Source organism: Ranitomeya imitator, chromosome 4, assembly GCF_032444005.1.
Source record: "Ranitomeya imitator isolate aRanImi1 chromosome 4, aRanImi1.pri, whole genome shotgun sequence".
Lineage (NCBI taxonomy): Eukaryota > Metazoa > Chordata > Amphibia > Anura > Dendrobatidae > Ranitomeya > Ranitomeya imitator.
In genome coordinates, this window is record NC_091285.1 from 656,298,838 (window position 1) to 656,324,691 (window position 25,854).

General features: G+C 41.4%; 1 protein-coding gene across 2 annotated transcripts in view; it reads right to left on the reverse strand.

Moving 5' to 3' along the window:
- The window catches only part of OLFM2 (olfactomedin 2), a 517,336-nt gene that overhangs the window by 184,834 nt on the left and 306,648 nt on the right, over window positions 1-25,854 (reverse strand). For both annotated transcript variants that reach the window (XM_069767046.1, XM_069767045.1), the window contains exon 2: window positions 21,428-21,577. In XM_069767046.1, the coding sequence (XP_069623147.1) occupies window positions 21,428-21,577 (150 nt within the window). The remainder of the gene's footprint in view (window positions 1-21,427; window positions 21,578-25,854) is intronic.

Below are 25,854 nucleotides of genomic sequence, written 5' to 3' on the forward strand. Positions count from 1 at the left end.
AGACTCATCTCTTCCGACAAGCCTACAGCCTGCAGTGATCCTCAACCTACTGAACAGCCGCACAGCCAGCTCTTCCCTCTCCTAGTGTATCCTCACCCACCCCCTGCAGACTGTGAGCCCTCGCGGGCAGGGTCCTCCCTCCTTATGTACTCGTGTGCCTTGTTATCTGCTCATGTTTAATGTATTTGTCTATATTTGCCCCGTATTCACATGTAAAGCGCCATGGAATAAATGGCACTATAAAAATGTATAATAATAATAATGATAAAGTTTGTACTGTCAGAATATTACATAGGATTAGAAAATCTTCCCAAAACAAGAGGACTTTATTTAGTTGACTTTTCTATTCTACCCATGTTGGTGGTCTTTCCACAACTAACTGGTGTAAAATGGTCCAGAACACAGATCTAAGGGTTAATTTTTCTCCTTCTGGAGAATGACAAGCCAAGCCTAGTATGTCAGCATCGACTCATTAAGGCTACTTTCACACTAGCGTTTTCTGCAATCCGTCACAATGCGTCGTTGTGCAGAAAAAACGCATCCTGCAAAAGTGCTTGCAGGATGCGTTTTTTCCCCATAGACTTGCATTGACGACGCATTTGCGACGGATTGCCACACGTCACATCCGTCGAGCGACGGATGCGTCGTGCTTTGGTGGACCGTCGGGAGCAAAAAAACGCATTGCGACGGGGAGATTCCGACGCTAGTGTGAAAGAAGCCTAACGAGCCTTGCAATATGACTTAGGATAAAGTCAAACCAGAACCTCAATTTGCAGATATGATGTTTCTGGATGTCGCCTCTCATCAGTGCAAAGTATGAGATCCGATTTGGCTAGGTGAGAGGCTCTGTATCGGGGGTCTAAGGGGTACGTATCTCCTTGTGGAGAGTGACAAGGCAAGCCATGTCTGCAAATTGAAATTCTGGTTTGACTTTTATCCTAAGTCATATTTCAAGGCTCGTTAAAGAGTGGACGTTGACTTTTAAGATCGCTGCTTCCAATAGATGGTTCCAGAGTTCTAGTCCTCTTCCTCTCTGAAGAAACAATTTGTATATTTATTCCAGGACAATAATTGTAGGAACAGTTAAGTTGTTTTTTTGACTGTGACAGCTTTCCTTAATAGATCCTTGTCTCTGTGTGTAATCATTCTGGACCAAAACTGCAGAGATGTCATGAAATTTCAGCCCTCTACGGCTTTTCGAAAAAAAAAGTTATTGCAATTTTAAAACGGAATAGTTACAATTGTACCTACTCAGCCGGACAAAGGTTAAGCAGTACTTCCATTTAAAATTGGAATTTGGAAAAGTGGCAGTACACGTAAATTAGATATACCCTTTACAAAGAATACTTGTGGTATCTGAAACTATTTACAAAATTAAACCCTTGTAATTTTTTGGTGGATCCCAATTTACTGCAATATTTTTTAAGCTTCCAAGCAGTTGACTGAAGAGCAGCGCATGCGCAAGAATCACAGAAAGGCTCATTATCGGTCATTTATGGCACATTCTAAGAATAAGCCATAGATGTCCAATAACACAAAAAAAAACCTTTAACGATATGTTTAGTAATTTTGTAACTACTTTTCCATTTTTCTTAATAATATATATCCAAATCTCACAGACATTTAGTTTAGCCCTTCGATTTCTGTGGTGTGAGGAATGAGCCTCCTTCATATTTCTTATAACATGGATGAGTTGTGAATATTAAAGAAAACCAAATTTAGGAAGTGAATATTCATTTTGGAATAGTTAAAATGCTTTTAAGAACCCATCAACGCATAAGTATTAAATTTGGCTAATGTGAAATCTATACCAAAAATTATGATCAACTCCATGGCAATTGCACCATTGTGGAGAGACACTTAAAACAGTTACTTATTTCAGTGATTTTAATAATATTCCATATTTTACATTGAATTTTATAAATGAACTTTTAGCAGCCCTCGTGTAGTACATTAATCCAGATTAAAGTGGAGAAAAGCGACACCCCTATCTTTAAAATTAAAAATCAGTGCGCTCTGCCTCATTTGCATCCTTTTAGCCTTCCGCGGCAGGTCATTTGTAGACTAATCTGAGACATTAAATATGAATTGGGGAATCTGAACTGACACATTTCAAAGATAATGGAGTACTATGGGAAGAATTAACATTTTGATGAAAGAGAGTTGTCCGGAGAAAACAAGTTATGACCTGTCGTAGTGTGGCTCATGGTCGCATAGTCGATGCGAGGTATGTGTCACAGAGATGGCTTGTCTCTGTGATGTAACCCGGAGTATTTTCTCTAGTGCATGAAAGCACTAAGGCTGCGTTCACATTTGCGTTGTTGGGTGCAGCGTCGGTGACGCGACGCAACGCAACCAACAACGCAAATACACAATGCTGCGTTTTGCGATGCATGCGTTGTCATAAGACCCTATTGATCAAGACTTTTGGCGCAGGGAAAACGCTACAAGTAGCGTCCTCTGCGCCCTGTCTTGTGCGTCTATATGACGCATGCGTCGTAAAACGCAGTATAACGCATACCGGCGCATGTCCATGCGCCCCCCATGTTAAAGATAGGGGCGCATGACGCATGCGTCGGTATGTGTCGACGACGCTGCGCCCAGTAACGCAAATGTGAATGTAGCCTTAGAGGGTTGTTTGTTGCACCTGGGTCCAGGTTGCGGTATCTATGAGAGATGGGTGGGTCCGGCTACCCACATACCTCACCTCTGGGGGTAGTTACAGCCTATATAATGGAGGCTGTTGTTTGGCACATGGTCTGTGTGTTGGGAGGGAGAAGGCCTCCTGTGTGTGTGGCTCCAGACCGGGCATGATTACTAGACATTACTCCAGCCAATGTGCTCACAGGCCTGGCGCAGCAGAGCCCTGCTATCAACATTTGTACTTTGTTTTGCCTGATCTAATAACTGATTGCTTTCTGTTATTGCTTTTAGGTTAATGAAGCAACAAAGCCACATGAACTTTTAAATGAACAAGCCTCCTGTTTCCCTCCCATCGCACCCAAGTGAGTACAGCCCCTACACCTATCTACAGGAATGGTGATAACTTGTTGATCATGGGGAGCTGAACCACTCAACAGAACAGGGAACTTTTATCACCATTAGATTTCATTGGCGGTGCACTTGTTTAACTGACACTCCACTCATTCCCTATGAGGCTGCTGAGCTCTGTACTTGTATTTTTCCATCTCATGTCCTGATTCTGCTCTGAAGCATTACAATGAAACCCTGCAAAGTGCTCTGGATGAAGCTGCTCCTCCTATACATAAAACAACTCGGCACAGACGCCAACAACCGTGGCACCCGCTGCAAACACGTTTCCTGCAGCGGTGCTCCAGGTGCGCAGAACGTCTGTGGAGAAAATCTAATCTACCCGAAGATTTCATCCATTATAAGTTCATGCTAAAGACATACAATTCTGCCCTTCACCTCTCCAAACAAACCTACTTCAACACCCTCATCACCTCCCTGTCCAATAACCCTAAACGTCTCTTTGACACGTTCCAGTCCCTACTCAACCCAAGAGAGCAGGCCCCAACCACGGATCTCCGTGCTGACGATCTGGCCAATTACTTCAAAGAAAAAATTGACCACATTCGACAGGAAATCATCTCCCAATCTCTTCATACCATGCACTGTCCTCCCTCCCCCACTGCATCTAGTTCACTCTCTGACTTTGAAGCAGTTACAGAAGAAGTAAGCAGGCTCCTTGCATCTTCTCGCCCGACCACTTGCACCAGTGACCCCATTCCGTCACATCTCCTCCAGTCCCTTTCCCCGGCTGTCACCTCTCACCTAACAAAAATATTCAACCTTTCCCTCACTTCCGGTATTTTTCCCTCCTCATTTAAGCATGCCATCATACATCCATTACTTAAAAAACCATCCCTCGATCAAAACTGTGCCGCTAATTATAGACCTGTCTCTAATCTTCCCTTCATCTCTAAACTCCTCGAACGCCTGGTCCACTCCCGTCTTACCCGCTATCTCTCAGATAACTCTCTTCTCGACCCTCTTCAATCTGGCTTCCGCTCTTTACACTCTACTGAAACTGCCCTCACTAAAGTCTCTAATGACCAACTAACAGCTAAATCTAATGGTCACTACTCCATGCTAATTCTCTTGGATTTCCCTGCAGCATTCGATACTGTGGATCATCAGCTCCTCCTCACTATGCTCCGCTCCATCGGCCTCAAGGACACCGTTCTCTCCTGGTTCTCCTCCTATCTCTCTGACCGATTCTTCACTGTATGTTTTGCTGGTTCCTCCTCCTCTCACCTTCCCCTTACTGTTGGGGTTCCTCAAGGATCAGTCCTAGGCCCCCTACTCTTCTCGTTGTATACTGCCCCTATTGGACAAACAATCAGTAGATTTGGTTTCCAGTACCATCTCTATGCTGACGACACCCAATTATACACTTCTTCTCCTGATATCACACCGACCTTTTTAGAAAACACCAGTGATTGTCTTACCGCTGTCTCTAACATCATGTCCTCCCTCTATCTGAAACTAAACCTGTCAAAAACTGAACTCCTCGTGTTCTCTCCCTCTACTAACCTACCTTTGCCTGACATTGCCATCTCCGTATGCGGTTCCACCATTACTCCAAAGCAACATGCCCGCTGCCTTGGGGTCATACTTGATTCTGACCTTTCATTCACCCCCCACATCCGATCACTGGCTCGCTCTTCTTACCTGCATCTCAAAAACATTTCTAGAATTCGCCCTTTTCTTACTTTCGACTCTGCAAAAACTCTTACTGTTTCACTTATTCATTCTCGTCTGGACTATTGTAACTCTCTACTAATCTACTAATGCACTACCTAGGATAATACGATTAATCCCCAATCCCCACAGTTTTAAGCGTGCCCTAAAAACTCATTTGTTCAGACTGGCCTACCGCCTCAATGCATTAACCTAACGATCCCTGTGTGGCCTATATTAAAAAAAAAAAAAAAAAAAAAAAAAATTAATTAACTGGTTCATGCAGCTTTACATGAACACCCAAGCCTTACACTATGGCTGGTCCGAATAACTATAGCAATTGTTACCATCCACCTCTCGTGTCTCCCCTTTTCCTCATAGTTTGTAAGCTTACGAGCAGGGCCCTCACTCCTCTTGGTATCTGTTTTGAACTCTATTTCTGTTATGCTGTAATGTCTATTGTATGTACAAGTCCCCTCTATAATTTGTAAAGCGCTGCGGAATATGTTGGCGCTATATAAATAAAAATTATTATTATTATTATTATTACTAATCGGTCTCCCTCTTGCCAAACTTTCCCCTCTCCAATCTGTCCTGAATGCTGCAGCCAGGATCATATTCCTCACCAACCGTTACACCGATGCCTCTACCCTGTGCCAGTCATTACACTGGCTACCCATCCACTCCAGAATCCAGTACAAAACTACTACCCTCATCCACAAAGCACTCCATGGCTCAGCACCACCCTACATCTCCTCCCTGGTATCAGTCTACCACCCTACCCGTGCCCTCCGCTCAGCTAATGACCTCAGGTTAGCATCCTCAATAATCAGAACCTCCCACTCCCGTCTCCAAGACTTTACACGTGCTGCGCCGATTCTTTGAAATGCACTACCTAGGTTAATACGATTAATCCCCAATCCCCACAGTTTTAAGCGTACCCTAAAAACTAATTTGTTCAGACTGGCCTACCGCCTCAATGCATTAACCTAACGATCCCTGTGTGGCCTATTTATAAAAAAAACAAAAAAAAACAATCAGGTTCCTCGCATCATGTTCTCATTCACTTTATGCAGTATTAGCCCTCTGTGTCTGTACTGCTACATACTTAGGCAGTTAACTGGTTCATGCAGCTTTACATGAACACCCGAGCCTTACACTATGGCCGGTCCGAATAACTATAGCATTTGTTACCATCCACCTCTCGTGTCTCCCCTTTTCCTCATAGTTTGTAAGCTTGTGAGCAGGGCCCTCATTCCTCCTGGTATCTGTTTTGAACTGTATTTCTGTTATGCTGTAATGTCTATTGTCTGTACAAGTCCCCTCTATAATTTGTAAAGCGCTGCGGAATATGTTGGCGCTATATAAATAAAAATTATTATTATTATTATTATAGAAGGCCCATAAAGAATGAAAGAAGGTTAAGAGTTCGACCTGATGCTCCATTTTGTGACTGGGATAAAAGTTCCATATTCTATTGATTGGTGCTGATCCCAGGGTGGAACATCCACTAATTAGTATGTTTTCATCTATTCTTTGGATAGGTAATAACTTGTTTTCTCTGGAAAACCCATTTAATGCCAATCTCATTGCTCCTTATAGCGGCAGTTTCATCCTTGATATACCCCCTTGTTACAAGAGTGCATTTACACTGAAAAATTGTCATTCTTGAGTATTCTTAAAATCACACTTTTCACAATAATCTTTCTATATAAAACAGTCTGCCGATCACCCGATGAATGCACAAAACACTCATTCATCCAGTGGAACCATCTTTTGTGCAGGGCAAAAGATCATCGTTCTCAGCGGTGCATCGTCCTTTGTAAACAGGACTTGGACTGCCGTGAACAATGACAGCCTATGAGCACTAAGCAATCTATTACAGATCCATAACACATCACTCAATGCGTATCATTTACATCGTTCTGCCGGTTGGTCTACCAATTGACCGCCGTTTAGTGCCGCTGATCAGTTCATGTAAATGGACTCTAAGCACAGCTTTTAGTCCATCATAGTCTATTAATTTCCATGTTAATTTTACCCTCAGACATAGTAAGTAAAAGTTTATCCACTGTTACCCAATTGTCTCAACAATTTTAACGAAGTTGCTTCTCCATTTTTTACCCTTAAACTGCCACCATGGAATTATACTCAATGCTAATAGGTCTAAACAGTCCATTGTGGCATGAAGAATTAAATAAGGTTATAAAGTAGAACACCTGCTTGTAAAGAATGAAGTGTGTGGTCTTGAGCATTCAGTCCTTCCTTGATTGATGTCCCGCTATACACAGAATGCATTGATTACATCTTACTGTAGACTCTTGCAGCATCCGGCACACGCACAGTGAAGGAAAGTGTATTGGGGATCTTTTTTTCATTTTCAATATAACAATAATTAGTTCTTCTTCTGGTGAATCAAGTAATGATACATTTTCCATCAACTATTTTTCACCAATACATGTCAATTCTGTCTGTAGACCTTGGAGTGCAGTCTGTTAGATACTTATCGCTAGCAGATGGTTGAATTACTCTGGACAACTTGGGTAAGGATGATGGCACTTATAGCTTATTATACTCTGTGTCTGACTTAGTAAATCCTATATTGAACAGGAGGTTGGACACGATGCCCCTGTGGTCCCCTTCCAACTCTAACATTCTATGATTCTGATTCTTTGCTGATCAAAAAATACACTGATGAGTAAAAGGGTAACAGTGTTTTGAACTTTTGACTTTCAGGCTCCATATCTCACCATCCGCTACTGCTTTGAACGTGAGACTACCATAGCTTTATAGACATTTTATCTTAGCTATCTCATACATAAATCTGACTTGCAACTATTCAGCACATGATTAGCTATGCAGATTCTTGTCATGTCACTGCATTGTTACTGTTTTGCTCCTAAAAAATGAAATTTAATGTTTTATTATTTTCTTAGTATTTTTTAAATCCATATTTGGCTTTCAACGTTGCCTAAATCCTTCTGTGCATGCTCTTGAACTGAATCAAACATGTCTCGACTGAAATTTGATCCCACGTCTCTTGATTTTTCCCAAAGTTGGTGCTTACGACTCACTTGGGTATGTATACAGTTTTATCTTCAACTCTACCCACAAGTGTTTGATTGGGTTTAGGTCTGAGGACTGTGGGGGCCAATACAGCACCTCTACTTCATTTTCATTGAACCATTTCTTCATATGCTGCAGGTTGTTGTCCTGCTGGAACACTATGTCATTCTTTTCGTACCCGTATTTCTTGAGTGTACGAAGTAACTCGACTTGTGGGATATTTACATATTGCTCAGCATTGAGACCACCAATAATAGTGGTCAAGAAATCGACAAGACGGCAAATCAAGACTTTCTCATCAAAGTGGGCCACGACAAACATGGAATACTGGTTGGAAACTCTGGGCTTGGCGGACAAAACGAGGCTGGAGGAAGATTCCTTAACTTTTGTGCGACAAATAAACTGCCCATCATGAACACCTTTTTGCAAAATCATAAATGGAGACTCTACACATGGACACCACCAAATGGGGCCTATAAGAATCAGATTGACTACATATGTGTTGGCCAACGATTGAAGTCATCGATTATTACCACAAAACAAGGCCAGTAGCTGACTGTGGAACTGATAATGAACTTTTGACAGCAAAGATTAGAGTCAAGTTGTGCAAATGGACTAGGCAACAGGTTGAACTGTCATTTTTGAACTGTCTGCACAACCAATTTACATCACTATACATGGATGAAAGGAAGCCTGAAGACTTATGGACACTTATAAAGACTATCATTACAGAAGAAGCTTGAGATACAATAAACAAGAGGCAGAAGAGACCACCACAGCCACTGTGAACAGAAAAGACCTTAAAGATCATCAAAAAAAAGACATAAGGCAAAAGCAAAAGGTAACAATCAGGATGCAGACAGCATCAGAAAAAAACTAAAGAGACGCATTTGAGCAACCAAAGAACTTTATTATTAAAAGGTATGTACAGAGATAGAAAGCGAACATCTTAAGGACAAGACCAGAAAGGCATATCTCAAGATCAAAGAGATACGACAAAAGTTTTAACCAAGAGTGGGAATTTTGAAAGATGCCAATGGGAAAAAACTAACTGACCAAAACAGATCAAGGAAATATGGAAAGAAAGCATGGAGTGCTTCTACAAGAATGACTCATTGATACTGAAAGAAACTAAGAGTGGAAATTACATAGAGCCAAACATCCTGAAAGACGAAGTTCTTGCTGCGATAAAGCTTCTTTCAAACAACAAAGCACCTGGATGTGAAAATATTCCAATTGAGCTAATAAAGTCTTCTGAAGCAGCAGTTGATGTCATCACATGCCTGTGTCAACACTTATGGACAACTGGTAAATGGCCCTGTTAAGATCAGTGTTTATTCCTTAAGAGATGCAAAAGCTAACAGGGAATGGATAATGGAAAAGGTTAAAGAATACAACAAGGAGATCTATTTTTGCTTCATTGACAACAGCAAATCCTTCGACTGTGTTGATCACCAGAAAATTTGGCATACCATGAAGGATATGGGTATGCCGAACCATCTGATCTGCCTTATATGGAACTTTTACATTGACCAAAAAGCAACAGTCCAAATAAAACCACGGCAACACGGCATGGTTCAAAGTACAGTGAGGCGTCAGACAAAACTGCATTCTGGCACTGTTACTCTTCAATTTATATGCAGAAGCTACTTTTAGGAAAGCTGGACTTGGCAACAAAGAAGAAGGAATCAAAATTGCTGAAAGCATCATGAACAATTTTAAATACGCAGATGATGCAACAATGATAGCAACAAGCGTAGAAGAAATGAAGGACTTATTATGAAGTATCAAGATGTAAAGCACAAACATAGGACTCCTACTCAATGTAAACAAGACAAAGATATTGACTACTGCCAGGTATGACAAACAGGAAGTTGTAAAGGACTTCATCTTAATCAGATGATCACTCAAGATGCAGCAACAACACCAGTAGTCAATATGAGAATACCTTTCGGTAAATCAACAATGAAGTCACTGGACAAGTTCTTCAAATCAAGGAGTATTTCACTGGTGACGTAGACATGACTCGTACATAGTCTGGTCTTTTCTCTAGTAACATATGAATGTGAAACCTTGACGATAAAGAAACAAAACAGTAGAAAAAGTAATGCCTACGAAATGTGTTATTGGAGAAGGAATTTATCTATATCATGGATAGCAAGAAGAACAAACTAATCAATTTTGGAACAAATGAAGCCAGGGATGTCACTCAAAGCAAGGATCACCAATCTACGACTTGCCTACTTTGGACATATCATACGAAGAGAGCAATCAATAGAGAAGGACTTCATGGTTGAAAGAATAGGAGAATCAAGGCAAAGAGGAAGACCAGAAACCTGATGGCTTGATACAATCAAAATAACTTTAGAAAAAACCCTGATGGGCCTATCTAGGCTTGCACAATATCGATCTTCCTACAGAGCATTCATACATCAAGTTGCCATGGCTCGAGATTGAGCTGCCGGCCATTAAATAACAATAACTATACATATCCCAAAATGGTATCAATAAAAACATCAGATTAGGTAAAAAAACAAGATTCTAACCAGCTCTATTAACTGAAAAATGAAAACATTATTGGTCTTGAAACTAAGCAATTTTTATGTTTTTACAAATTTTCAAATAAAAAAATACTGTATTTTTCGGACTATAATACGCACTTTTTTCTTCCCAAAATGTGGAGGAAAATGGGGGATGCGTCTTATAGTCTGGATATATTGGCTCTGGCTGTGGTGGGGAGGTGGGGGAGCGGTATCGGAGGAGCAGCGGGTCACAGTGGCATGAGCCGGCGGCTCTGGCTAACTTCTGTGCCCGCTGCTAAAGAGAAATGAATATGCACTGCATTCCACGCCCATGGGCGTAGAGGGCAATGAATATTAATTTCCTCCTGGCATCCTGGTATGATTGATTGGCCCCATCCCCCTGCAGGTATGATTGACCCCATCCCCTTGCTGGTATGATTGGCCCCATCCCAGTCCTGATATCCATAGCCTCATCAGAAAAGATTAAAAAAAAACCTTTACTCTTATCTTCCTCCGCTCTCTCGCAGTCGCAGCGTCCTTCTCTGGTGCCAGCAGCTGCTTGACAAGAAGTGACATCATCGAGGCCGGGCTGAACTATGGTGACCTCAGGACCATAGGAAAATGCCAGTGATGATGTCATCGCTGGTCAATGAGGCTGTGCTTGCAGCAGCTCATTCACCAGCAATTCTCAGCCTGGACGGTCGCATCTTGGCACCATTCAGGTTGAAAACTACTTAGCCCCCAGATATGGATTACGACATGGGACACAATGACAGACAGGTATGGTATATTATTGTTTTTTATTTTAGTTTTATTACAGGAGTACGAGGGCTTCAGTGGAATTAGGTGTAACATTTTTGCTTTCTTGGCCTTTTTTCAGAGAATGTGAATGATAACACCAAAACTTTTTCTCCACTCATGGATAGTGGTTGGGTGAAGCCATTTATTGTCAGACTACTGTGTTTTCTCTTTTTAGGGGTATGTGAACTTTCGCTCAGGGTAATTTGGATGTTTTGGGTTGCCATTATAATTTATAAAGAGAAAACACAGTAGTTTGAAAATAAATGGCTTCACCCAATCACTAACCATTAGTGGAGAAAATGTTTTGGTGTTATCATTTATAGTCTCTGGAAAAAAGGCCAAGAAAACAAGAATTCTGCTGGGGTATGTAAACTTTTCAGCACAGCTGTACAGTAGATAACACAGGATCCTCCATCCACAATATCTGATGAGACAGCTCACCTCCTCCTCCAGTTAAATGACTGATAACACCTCTATATACAGTAGATAACACAGGAGCCACCATTCACAACAGGTGATGTCACAGCTCACCTCCTCCTCCTGCACAATGACTGATAACACCTCTATATACAGTAGATAATACAGGATCCTCCATCCACAATATCTGATGACACAGCTCACCTCCTCCTCCAGTTAAATGACTGATAACACCTCTATATACAGTAGATAACACAGGAGCCACCATTCACAATAGGTGATATCACAGCTCACCTCCTCCTCCTGTACAATGACTGATAACACCTCTATATACAGTAGATAACACAGGATCCACCATTCACAATAGGTGATGTCACAGCTCACCTCCTCCTCCTGTACAATGACTAATAACACCCCTATATACAGTAGATAATACAGGATCCTCCATCCACAATAGGTGATGTCACAGCTCACCTCCTCCTCCTGTACAATGACTGATAACACCTCGATACATAGCAGATAACACAGGATCCACTATTCACAATAGGTGATGTCACAGCTCACCTCCTCCTCCTGTACAATGACTGATAACACCTCTATATACAGTAGATAACACAGGAGCCACCATTCACAATAGGTGATATCACAGCTCACCTCCTCCTCCTGTACAATGACTGATAACACCTCTATATACAGTAGATAATACAGGATCCTCCATCCACAATATCTGATGACACAGCTCACCTCCTCCTCCAGTTAAATGACTGATAACACCTCTATATACAGTAGATAACACAGGAGCCACCATTCACAACAGGTGATGTCACAGCTCACCTCCTCCTCCTGCACAATGACTGATAACACCTCTATATACAGTAGATAATACAGGATCCTCCATCCACAATATCTGATGACACAGCTCACCTCCTCCTCCAGTTAAATGACTGATAACACCTCTATATACAGTAGATAACACAGGAGCCACCATTCACAATAGGTGATATCACAGCTCACCTCCTCCTCCTGTACAATGACTGATAACACCTCTATATACAGTAGATAACACAGGATCCACCATTCACAATAGGTGATGTCACAGCTCACCTCCTCCTCCTGTACAATGACTGATAACACCTCTATATACAGTAGATAATACAGGATCCTCCATCCACAATAGGTGATGTCACAGCTCACCTCCTCCTCCTGTACAATGACTGATAACACCTCGATACATAGCAGATAACACAGGATCCACTATTCACAATAGGTGATGTCACAGCTCACCTCCTCCTCCTGTACAATGACTGATAACACCTCTATATACAGTAGATAACACAGGATCCACCATTCACAATAGGTGATGTCACAGCTCACCTCCTCCTCCTGTACAATGACTGATAACACCTCTATATACAGTAGATAACACAGGATCCACCATTCACAATAGGTGATGTAACAGCTCACCTCCTCCTCTGTACAATGACTGATAACACCTCTATATATAGTAGATAACACAGGATCCACCATTCACAATAGGTGATGTCACAGGTCACCTGCTCCTCCTGAATATCTATACATCTATATACATCTATATACAGTAGATAACAAGATCCACAATTCACAAGAGGTGGTGTTGCAGCTCACCTGCTTCGCCTCCTTTCACAATGACCTTTTCACACACTCATTAGATGCTTCATTACAATCTATTGTTTCTTATGCACATGTGTTTATCCTGAAAGAACATGGAGTATACTAGACTATAGAAGGGGTAAAAGAGGTTCAGTGTCCTGTGTGAAAATTTTAAGATTTTCTTTTTCTCTTAGTGCAGAAAATGAAATGGAACATAACAAATGTAAAAGTTAAAAAAATACATTTAATATAAAAATCTAATTTAAATGCTATGGTCTTATGGTATTCGCTGATTCATAACGATGACGCACACAGTTCTTGAATTTGGCACAAATTAAAACATTTCTTTTTTTCCTAATTAACCAATTTTGTGAATTTTTGTGACATCTTTTTCAAAATTTAGCAAAAATTGCTAAACTTGGCACAAAGCACCAAAAAAAAACTAGACAAAAAAGTCAATGCAAAATGCATTAATGAATTAGGCCATAAATGGTAATTTTCTGATTTTCTATGTCATTTTTTAAAATCTGCTTCCTTTGCCCATTTCAACATATTCCCTTGAACAATGCAATGTTTGTTCCTGCCCTTTTAGAAACAAAAAACAAAAAAAACTATAAGCAATATTAATGTCCTCAGCTACGGTAAACATACTCTTGAAAAAAAAGTTTTTTTGAGCCTAAAATAAAGCTTTATTATATCTTTTTCTCGGTTGGCGGCAAAGGTATGTAATTCTTTAGCAATTTTCCATGCCCATGAGTATGGGCATGGAGTTTTGCAACCATCCAAATTCAAACAAATTCAATTGCAGTTTTCGAGAAAAATATAAAATAAAATTTCATTTTGGGCAACACGAAAGTTATAAGTCTCCTCGAAGCAACATATGATTACCAATCCAAACAGTAATATACTTTCCTTTTTGGTTTAGAGGTGCATATTGTATTTTTCAGATTTATTGATAGTATGCCATATCATTACCGTGTCTTTCTGAGGGTCACACCACCACGCCAGAAATGAAAGAAGGTTTTAAAGGTAACAATTAATTTTACTAATTACAAAACTAATTGTAGTTTTTTTCAGAATGGGACTGAATGTGGTCTTAGTTTTGCAGGACCATAGCATGAGAGAGTGACATTATCGCAATCCCAGCTTGGCGATTGGCCTGCGATCACCGTGTGACGTACCCCCATACAAAACCACTGCTTATCCCCATAGTGATGTCATAAGATGGGGGCTAAGCATAGACGGCCATAGCCAATCATGGATATCCGTTTTTGTTAGAGGATTAATTACGGGCATTCAGTGTGACACATCATTAATGATAGCTCTATTTCTGATTGGACATAATATGTGGGAAGACCTGATTGGTTTGTTAATTTGATGATATCACAACAGAAGCCTCAGACTCCTGATGAAGCCAGTCATGGTGAAACATGTCGACCAGGCTATGAGTGAATTTTAATCAGCTCTAGTAGTCTTGCAACTGACATCTAGAATTATCCTGAAAATATCCATCATAGCTGGTAGACTGCAGCCATTACTCTAGGTAGGAGACATATTAGCTTTAGGAGAGTGATATCCCATAGAGGAGTCCAAAAGAAATGCTACACAGCAATACCACCGTAGTTATTTTAATCCTTACTTGTTTGACCATATTTATTACTTACAATAAAAGTCAAATTTTAATCACATTATCCCTTAACCCCTTTCTGACCTCGGACGGGATAGTACGTCCGAGGTCAGATCCCCTGCTTTGATGCGGGCTTCGGCGGTGAGCCCGCATCAAAGCCAGGACATGTCAGCTGGAAGCGATGGGGCTAATCCAGGCTTTGTTCATTTTTATCAGAGTGAGCCTGTCAGCATTTTCTATTCAGAGGCGAAAGTGCCTGTCTTTTACAACCCCAATGGCGGCACTAAAAACCCACTCAGACAAGATGCTAGTGGCAGGTCAGCACAACACCACCAAGGCATAAAGGGACAGTTAATGCCATAAGTCCAGCTTTGAGATCCAATAGCTGAAGGTTGCAGGGGAATTAGGGAGTATGCTTTTTTTTGGCCAGGTATAGATTGGCCATCTTTAAAAACTTTTCCCTTCTTGTCAAAAACACCTGGTCATCAGGTCCTGGATGCTGGGAGGGTGTCATGAACTTGGCTCAGGCCTTTGACAGTATATCCATGTCTCTGCTGTATCTCGTGTGTCTTTTCTACTTGGTTGGACATGGAAGCTTGCTCCCTCCCGGCATTGTTTGATGGGAATTTGCTCTCCATATTTTCCATAATGACCTTCTGGTATAGCACCCTTTTAGTAGACCTCTCCACCAGAGAAAGGAGAGATTCAAAATTCTCCTTGTAGCATGGGTCTAGCAGGGCGAACAATCTGTACTCCTTATTGTCTAAAATGAATGTAATACTAGGGTCACAGGAAAGGAAGCAGTACATAAAGTTGGCAATATTTGCCAAGCTCCTTTACAGCCAACACTTCCCTGTCTCCACCATGATGACGACTCTCCATCTCCTCCTTCTCCCCCTCCCTTTCTTCCCCTCCTCCTTTTCTTCCCCCTGATTCCCTTTCTCAGCCTATCCACATAGGAGAGACGGGATGAAGCGTGTGTGTGTACTAGCCCCTGTTGCGCTAGCAATCAGATCCTGTTCCTCCTCCTCCTCAGCCTCTACCCCCTCATTGTTACCCAATCTATGCTGATCAGATGAGATAAGGATGGGAGTGGTAGTATCTCTCTGTCTCAAGTCTTCCTCCATCTCCATCTGGTCCAAAGATTCATGTTTAGTAGAGAGCAGTGGGACAGAAGCAAGATTGTTGCGCTGATGATAGTATCATCGCCGCTCACCATCTTTGTGGAGTCCTCAAAATCCACACAAATGTCAGACATCCATGCCCACTCTTCAGTTGTTATGTGCGGAGGCTGACCAGAATAAAGATGGGTTTGTTGGCGGTGGTATTCTACAACTGGTTTCTGCTGCTCACAAAGCTTTGCCAGCATGTATAATGTGGAGATCCAGAGCGTGGTCACATTGCACACCAATCGGTGAGCTTGCACTTGTATGCGCTGCTGCAGCACTGCCAGAGAGATGGCAGCTATAGCCAACCTGTGGTAATGGGTGCTGACATGGTGTACTTTGATCAGAAGCTCTGGTAAATTTGGGTAGGTTTTCAGAAATGGCTGAATCCTCAAGATTAGCAGGTGGGCCAAGCATGGTACATGTGTGAGCTTGCCAAACTTTACAGCCGCCACCAGGTAACGACCATTACCACACATGACCATGCCTGATTGTAGGTTCAGTAGCAAGATCCACAGATCTGTCTGGTCTGTTATTCCTTTCAATAACTCTGCCACAGTGTATGGTTTGTCTCTTAGAAAAATTAGCTTCAGGAAAGCCTGTTTCCATTTCGCTGAGGCAGTGCTGCAGAGCTTCTGGCTTATTTGAATGATGTGCCTTGAGATAAGAAATCGTAGATGTAGGATGAGGAGAAGCAGCAGAGAGTGCAGGAACTGTTGCAGGAGGTGAAGGAAACCTTGAGAGAAGTGGAGCCAGCCATCCTCAGAGTCAGTAGCACATGAGCCATGCCAGAGTGGGACTCGGCCCCAGCCTCCACAAAGTCCACCCAGTGTGCTGTCAGGAAAATATAGCATCCCTTTCCACAAGCACCTGTCCATGTGTCGTTGTTAAGCATATAATCCCAATAACTGCATTGATAAGTGCATGGGTGATGTTACTGGACACAAGCTGGTACAAGGCGGGGAAGCCACATCAGGAGAAATAGTGGAAATGTGCCCATTTAGCTTTTGAGCTGTGAGTAGGTGTCTGGTAACTTTATATTTTTGCGATCCAATGTCTGCTATAGAGAAAGCTGAGCAAGATGCTGAGACAAGATTTAGGGGTGAATGATGATGGTGGCAGTGGTGTCAGCTTCTGGCACCAATCATGGACCCAGGTGTTCAGCCCACTGAGTCTGGTCCTTAGATGAAATGTACCTGATCATGCTGGTTGTGGTTAGGCTCTTAGTGCTCAGGCCCCTACTCATCTTAGCATGGCACAAGTTGCAAATGATCATTTTTTGTCTCAGTACTCTCTTTAAAAATGTCCCAGACTGGGGAACACTTAACTCTCTTACGAAGAAATTCATGAGTGTCCGTGGTCTGCAGAACAGTTGCCCACCATCTCCCTCTGGTCACCCGACTGGCTTTTCTTACCTGTTTTGGTGCTGCTGATCCCTCCCCCTCAGCGATACTAGCCTCATTCTGTATGTCAGCTTCCCAGGTTGGGTCGGTGACTTTGCAATCCACCACCTCTTCTTCCACTGCTGCAACCTGGTCTTCCTGATTTGGTGACTAAACAACAACCTGACTTATTGGCTACTGTGTCTCATCATCATCTATCTTCTTAGACAAAATTTGCCCTTCTCCACTGTCATCTTTTTTGTGACCATGGCTGCTCAAAGCTTTGTTACTAAACAGCATCTCCTCCCTGCATGTTCCTCTTGGAAAGAGCTCCTTGGAGTGTCCTAGTGTGAGATCACTGGTCTCCTGGGACTCAACATGGTTGAAGGAATGAGGATCAGGGTGAGGATTAAGTAATCCAGACTGTTGGCTGGTGAGACTGGACTGTCTGGTATCCAACCGACCACCTGTTTACACTGATGTTGCTTCAGAAGGAGTTTTCCGTGCCTCCGTGCAAAATGGGACAGGAAGCCATGTGCTGTAGATGGGTATGTTTCTTCTGCTCCAGAAACAGGCGTAGTTGCACCTGCCCCACATCCTTGGCATCTGAGTGCACCATCATCAACACTTCCCCATCTCTTACCACACACTTTGCGCATTTTCCAATTCCTAGATCTCTAGAAACCAAGTTTATTTTTAATTTAAAAAAAAAGGTCAACTTCAGCAGGCAAAGGGTTTTTTGGAGTTTAATACCATCGTAATGTAACATAACGTTTGTAAAACTGCATGGATCCTCACCAACCGTTACACTGATGCCTCTACCCTGTGCCAGTCATTACACTGGCTACCCATCCACTCCAGAATCCAGTACAAAACTACTACCCTCATCCACAAAGCACTCCATGGCTCAGCACCACCCTACATCTCCTCCCTGGTATCAGTCTACCACCCTACCCGTGCCCTCCGCTCCGCTAATGACCTCAGGTTAGCATCCTCAATAATCAGAACCTCCCACTCCCGTCTCCAAGACTTTACACGTGCTGCGCCGATTCTTTGGAATGCACTACCTAGGTTAATACGATTAATCCCCAATCCCCACAGTTTTAAGCGTGCCCTAAAAACTCATTTGTTCAGACTGGCCTACCGCCTCAATGCATTAACCTAACGATCCCTGTGTGGCCTATTTATAATTAAAAAAAAAAAAAAAAGGTTCCTCGCATCATGTTCTCATACACTTTATGCAGTTATTAGCCCTCTGTGTCTGTACTGCTACATACTTAGGCAGGTAACTGGTTCATGCAGCTTTACATGAACACCTGAGCCTTACACTATAGCTGGTCCGAATAACTAAAGCAATTGTTACCATCCACCTCTCGTGTCTCCCCTTTTCCCCATAGTTTGTAAGCTTGCGAGCAGGGCCCTCACTCCTCCTGGTATCTGTTTTGAACTGTATTTCTGTTATGCTGTAATGTCTATTGTCTGTACAAGTCCCCTCTATAATTTGTAAAGCGCTGCGGAATATGTTGGCGCTATATAAATAAAAATTATTATTATTATTATTATGGATGACTAATTGAATCAAGAAAAAAATGTTGAATGCTTTTTTTTGTTTGTATTCCACCGTAATACTAAGCACGATAAACTCCATGGATGACTAATTTAATCCAGAAATAACTTTTGAACATTTTGGGTGAGTTTTATATACCAGCATAATGTAACACTAACCATGTTACACTGTAAGGATGACTAATTATAGAAAACAAAATTTGAACTTTTTTTGACTTTTATATACCACCGTAATGTAACACTAAGCACGTTAAACTGTATGAGTGACAATATGGTAAATTTTTTCACCCCTCCAAAAAAAAAAAGAATGTGGTCATGTGCAGTAGCTATATATTTAGCAATGGACTGCAAAGCCCTAAGCCCTGTCTAGAGGCTGTAGTCTGCAACTTTCTCTGCTCCTGCAACTGTCCCTAGGTTAAATGCGGGATGTATCTAATATAAGCAACAAAGCACAGGATTAGCCTTTAGAAGGCCTAATAGTAGTGATGAGCGAATATACTCATTACTCGAGATTTCTCAGTAAAGAGTGCTCAGATATTGTTTTTCTTGCCGCAACTGAAAGATTTACATCTGTTAGCCTGCATAAGTACATGTGGGGGTTGCCTGGTTGCTAGGGAATCCCCACATGTACTCATGCTGGCTAAAAGATGTAAATCATTCAGCTGCGGCAAGAAAAACTAAATCTCCGAGCACTAAAAAAATACTTGGAGGACACCCGAGCGTGCTCTGGAAATCTCGAGTAATGAGTATATTCGCCCATCACTAGCTATTAGTACCATGGTTCAGCATCAGCACCAGTATCACAACACTAGAGAACTCTGAATAGTTAAGCTGTGCACACACAGGCCTGGATAACTGCTCTCTCTCCAATTACAGCTGTCCCTGAGCTGTGCAATGACGTCAGTGTGCCTCTCTGATGAGGTAATGCAGCTAGCTAATCACAGTAATGCCACTACCAAGATGGCTACTGCATTACAGTGACTGGCAGGTAATCACCGCATGTTTATTGGCTGTGTAACAAACACCAAACATGGGTTAGTAACTGGCTTAGTGATAGAAAGCAGAGGGTGGTTATAAATGGTATAGTCTCTAACTGGGTCGCTGTGACCAGTGGGGTACCGCAGGGGTCAGTATTGGGACCTGTTCTCTTCAACATATTCATTAATGATCTGGTAGAAGGTTTACACAGTAAAATATCGATATTTGCAGATGATACAAAACTATGTAAAGCAGTTAATACAAGAGAAGATAGTATTCTGCTACAGATGGATCTGGATAAGTTGGAAACTTGGGCTGAAAGGTGGCAGATGAGGTTTAACAATGATAAATGTAAGGTTATACACATGGGAAGAGGGAATCAATATCACCATTACACACTGAACGGGAAACCACTGGGTAAATCTGACAGGGAAAAGGACTTGGGGATCCTAGTTAATGATAAACTTACCTGGAGCAGCCAGTGCCAGGCAGCAGCTGCCAAGGCAAACAGGATCATGGGGTGCATTAAAAGAGGTCTGGATACACATGATGAGAGCATTATACTGCCTCTGCACAAATCCCTAGTTAGACCGCACATGGAGTACTGTGTCCAGTTTTGGGCACCGGTGCTCAGGAAGGATTTAATGGAACTAGAGAGAGTACAAAGGAGGGCAACAAAATTAATAAATGGGATGAGAGAACTACAATACCCAGATAGATTAACGAAATTAGGATTATTTAGTCTAGAAAAAAGACGACTGAGGGGCGATCTAATAACCATGTATAAGTATATAAGGGGACAATACAAATATCTCGCTGAGGATCTGGTTATACCAAGGAAGGTGATGGGCACAAGGGGGCATTCTTTGCGTCTGGAGGAGAGAAGGTTTTTCCACCAACATAGAAGAGGATTCTTTACTGTTAGGGCAGTGAGAATCTGGAATTGCTTGCCTGAGGAGGTGGTGATGGCGAACTCAGTCGAGGGGTTCAAGAGAGGCCTGGATGTCTTCCTGGAGCAGAACAATATTGTATCATAGAATTATTAGGTTCTGTAGAAGGACGTAGATCTGGGGATTTATTATGATGGAATATAGGCTGAACTGGATGGACAAATGTCTTTTTTCAGCCTTACTTACTAACTAACTAACTAACTATGTGGGATGGGGATTTGTGCTTCAAATCCAAGCACTAGCCAATTCTTGTGAGGTGAGGAGCATATCCAAGAACCTAGATACTCGAATGATGTAAGTGTATCACCGAGCACGTTCGCTCATCCTTATTGCTTGCTTTATGCAATCCTTTCTGTAAGCTGATTACAAGATGTCTTGCTGCTGAAATGTCTAGTGATCAGCAATAATATACATGGGAGACTGGGATGCACCATCACAATGGAAATGAAGCCTCTGTAGACTGTCTATGTGTTGCTTGCATGTGCTGGATCCTATGGAGAAGGAAATGTTCTTCATATCCCTCTTTCTGGCCTCTGTACGAACTATTGACATATTTTGTAATAGTTTGTTTTCCTTTAAACTTGCAAATTTTCTGGTCACACATTTCCAATCTCTTTACCTTTTCCATCAACTGTCTTAGCTGTCGACTCCGAGGGTCTCTGGAGCAGGAGGTCTGTGCCGGAGCAACCACTGTGCAGATGCATTTGCCGTCAGGGGCTTGCGCTGATGTGTATATTTGCCACCCATCTTCGGGACTGGGGAAGAGGGTCTGGAAAGAGAGAAAGATCTTTTAAGGTTTTTATTTTCCGCTAATTACATATTCTCAACATGAACATTTCCGAAAAAAGGCTACCAGACAGCTGATACATGTTTTCCGATCTTCGGGCAGCATGTATCAGACATTGGCTGCGCTATTCCATCCCTGTATGTTTATCTATGAAATGCAGGGGGGTACCAAGCCTTGCTGGAAGCTAGTCAGGTAGGCAGGTCCTCGGCAGCTTCTCCCCACCCACTGCTCTGGAGTGACAGGTCTCTCGCTGTATGCATGTTTATGGAAAACCTATCACTCAAGGGCAGTAGATGGGAAGAGGTCACTGAGGACCTGCTATCCAACTAGTTTATCATGCGGCTCAGTTCCTAGTGGCTAAATACGTTTTTCTCTGAAATATCAAAGCATTTTAGAGTTAACCATAGATGGCTGGAATCATGCAGCCACTGTCTTGTACATGCTGCCAATGGATCAGGCAGCAAGTTGTCAGGTTCACTTTATTAGATTCTCTTTAGAGAAACAGTTGCATGCCAAAATTACCATATTTAAAAAAAATTAACTTATTCTCATACAAGCCACATAATACTTGGTGCTAACTATGCATTCTAGGTGCCATGCTGACTACGTGCGCAACCCACATAACCTCAGAAACATCCCACGCAAGAGTGCCACAAAATCTACTTTCGTGAGGCTACCTCTAATCTTTTTCAGCTCATTCTCTGCCTTTTCTTGACCCTCTCCAAGTCTTGCATCTCTCATGTACGGGTCTCCTAAAAGTACACTAATGGACAAAATAATCAACAATTCTACAGCTTCATCCTAACTTACTCTGGCCTCCAGCCTACCATCTCTCATGATCAGGCCACTCACACCTTCACAATGCAGACTACCAAAACCACCTTCACAAGGAGTGGTGGCAACTACTGAGTACTGCAACCCACCAGTCTAATCAACTTGCAAAGTTTGTGCAGGGTACAATATAACCACCGAAACAAAAAAAAACATACATAAATACACATTACAAATACAATAAATGCATAAATGAATATCAAATAACATAATAAAGTTGTCTATTAAACTGAACCATGCAGTCTTTTTATCTTAAGTGAGAAAGCTCAAGAAGTATTTGCTTTATTTGAATGGCTTAACATAACAATAAAGGGGCTAGAAATGATCATGGCCCCACTGATTTTTTGGACAATTAACAAATTTAATACAATCTAGTCACTACTTTATTGTCTGTGACTAGAGATGATCAAATCAATTTTATGCAAATCATATTTGAGTAAAATTTAATGAATTCCTCAGGTCCTGGCTAACAATATGTCATTCAATTCACAAATTGCCAAAAAATGCTTCCTGCCTTTTTACACATGGCATCAGCCAATCAGGAGGGAATATCAAAGCCGGCATAAATCCCAGAAAAGGAATGGAAAAGGAGCCCTAAGGTGAGACTTTGTCAGAGCTCACAGCTCAGCAATAGTTACTGTTAGGAATGGAAAGCCCTAAAATATTTGTCAATTACTCCAGAGAGTAGTGGTCTGCAAACAATACAGAAAGTCAATTCATATGGTTAGAGATAGGGGAGGTGCTAGCAGCAGATCCAGCCAGTGTGATTAATCAGTGATATGGTGGAAATGGCATCTGTTATGCTACATTTGACATGCAATCACACATTCTTTTTTTATGTTTAATGCGCAAGAAAGCAGCAGCCAGACAGCACAATAGTTTTACAGAAGAGAAAATCAGTTTCAGACAGTTTGCTTGCTTGTCCCAAGGAACTGTATTGAGTTTTTGTATTTCTTGTACACTTGTTTTTCTGAAGAGGGAATAATTGTTTTTTAAAAATACATAAAACAATTCACTAAAATCTAGACATTTACCTGTGATTGTCTACCTCACAAAGCGAAAAATGTTATAAAATGCTTTTGCTGTCTATTTTACAAGTCAAATTTTTCATTCATACCCACAACACTAATACGGTGCCCTTTTCCAGGTACTGGACTTTTGGACATGTACCTACCTAGCATTTATTATCATGTCTTTTTTAAGTATGGGTCTGAACTGTGTGTGATTGTTTTTGCATACCTTTGTTACTAGTTCAGATTGATAATGGTACACATGACACCTGTACTGCAACCTGCTGACACATTTTGCTTTCTGTATTTGCACTTTTTTATTACATCTTATTATTGCAAAGGTTCAACAATTAGTGTTGGAATGATTTCAAATGTTATAGTGTTCTATAATCGAAAACGTGGCAATGGGGTATTGTGAAAGAAAAAAAATACCTAGCATGGCTAAGAAGGTGAGAGCCGCTAATAGCAGCAAAGGCACCATAACCATAACTGGCACCTACCAAATGGCAGTAGTACTACCAGATGAAGACCATATTTAACCTCCTTTGCCTTCTGACAGTATACTAGTGAGGTGAAAACAGAGGGTTTAATATACTATATGGCATATTGCTCATCTCAATCACAGTTAGATGCTGTTACCTCTGACAGCGACACCATCAGTTTGAATCCATGCTCCACAAAGAACGGACTGCCTGATCTCAAATAAATAAGAGAGATCATATTTATACCATTATTATAACGTTGTAAACCAATAAGTCTTTCAGTGCTCTTTTTTATTAAATCGTCTGTTTTTGGACACCATCGGTTTTTATGCGGAGGCAACTTTGAGATTACGAACACTCTGTTTGACATTACTAAGGCTTTGTTTAAAGAGACTGAAAATCGTTTGTTGGATATAGTCCTAAGAGATCTCAGAGTGTTATACACATTTTTTCATGGCAATTGGAGTACCTGAAAAAATGTTTTATTTACTCCAGAGCTGCATTCACTGTTCTGCTATTGAAGCCACTGTGTGCACGCATTATATTACTTATCTGGTACTGATCCTAACCTACTGGTCATCAAACAGTTCAATATCTATGAGGGTTTCTTGTTACTCCCCTGACTGATGATATTGGTGGAAAGGAAAATCTGGCAAGCCGATTTCTGACAGCCAATCCTTCTGGTAGATAAGCCGCTACCAGACGAGTCTAGTAGCAACCGAGCCGAGTTTGGGAAATAGCTGTCAGCCAAATGATTAACTGGGCTTAATGAATGTAATAGATTTACAAATTGACAACTATTTAGCTATTTATTTGTTGCACATAATACAAAATAGTTTCATGCCGTTCCTTTAAATGTGTGAAAATGGTTATTATGAATGGGAGATGGTTGATTCTTTCATTGATTTGAAACTAAACTTTTAATATCAAACACAGGCTCAGCATTTGTAATCTGCATCAATATTTTATATCTTTATATTAATAGTATTCATGAGGTTGCTCAGGCGCCATGGCCTCTCACCCCAAAGCTCCAATTTAATCTAATGATAGTAACTGAGATCTTCCAATATTTGGGCCACCGCTTATTCTCAGCAGAGGTAGGCTGAGGGCCAAATGGATTTTTACTTTGTACAATGAATGGGGCCCAGAGACAGATCTCCTTGTGTAATGCTGTATCTCAACTTATTGATCTTGACACCGCTATTCATCAACTGACTGAGGGTCAGAACCATGAATACCTACTAACATAGCTAATGCACCTGCCAGTTTTGACAGCTTTGTTCCTCTATATAAGTGGAGCAAGGAGAAAAGTATTACAATATAAATATTAATGTGTATTGTTGGGTTAAGAAATATTCCTAAAAGGTCCTATAGAAGATACTGAGGTAACTAAACCAGCGTTCCCAGAATACGCTGATGCACTGTTGTTACCAACTGCTGTAAAACAGTCCAACAATGTGCAAAAAGGCGCTCTTCAAGACCGTTTTATTAAACTACTTTGCTAAAAATGGACAACTTCTTTATAGGGGTTTTGTTGGGGATGGAAATTATTTTTAAAAGATTCAGACCCTAAGGACTCAGATAGATGACTGATTTTTGCGTATGAGTACTATCCGTGTTTTTCTCCCTTGATGTTCTATGAGACCATTCCCATTTCCGATTTTTTTCTCTGACTTAGTCAAATATCGGGGTAGTGTCTGATTTTGATCAGAGGGTGGGATCAAAATTGGCATTGTATGTCAATGGATCTGTTAAAAAATCGGACTGCACTCAGACAACACACGTATCACTCTCTGGTCAAAGTCTGATCAGAATAATTGGTCCAATTTTCTCGTGCATGAAAAAAACAGAAGTCTGAATGAACCCTAACTGATTTTTTAATCCTGTCCCAATGTGGCCGGAAATGATTGCTCAGCCATAGTGTCCAGAGAGGGTC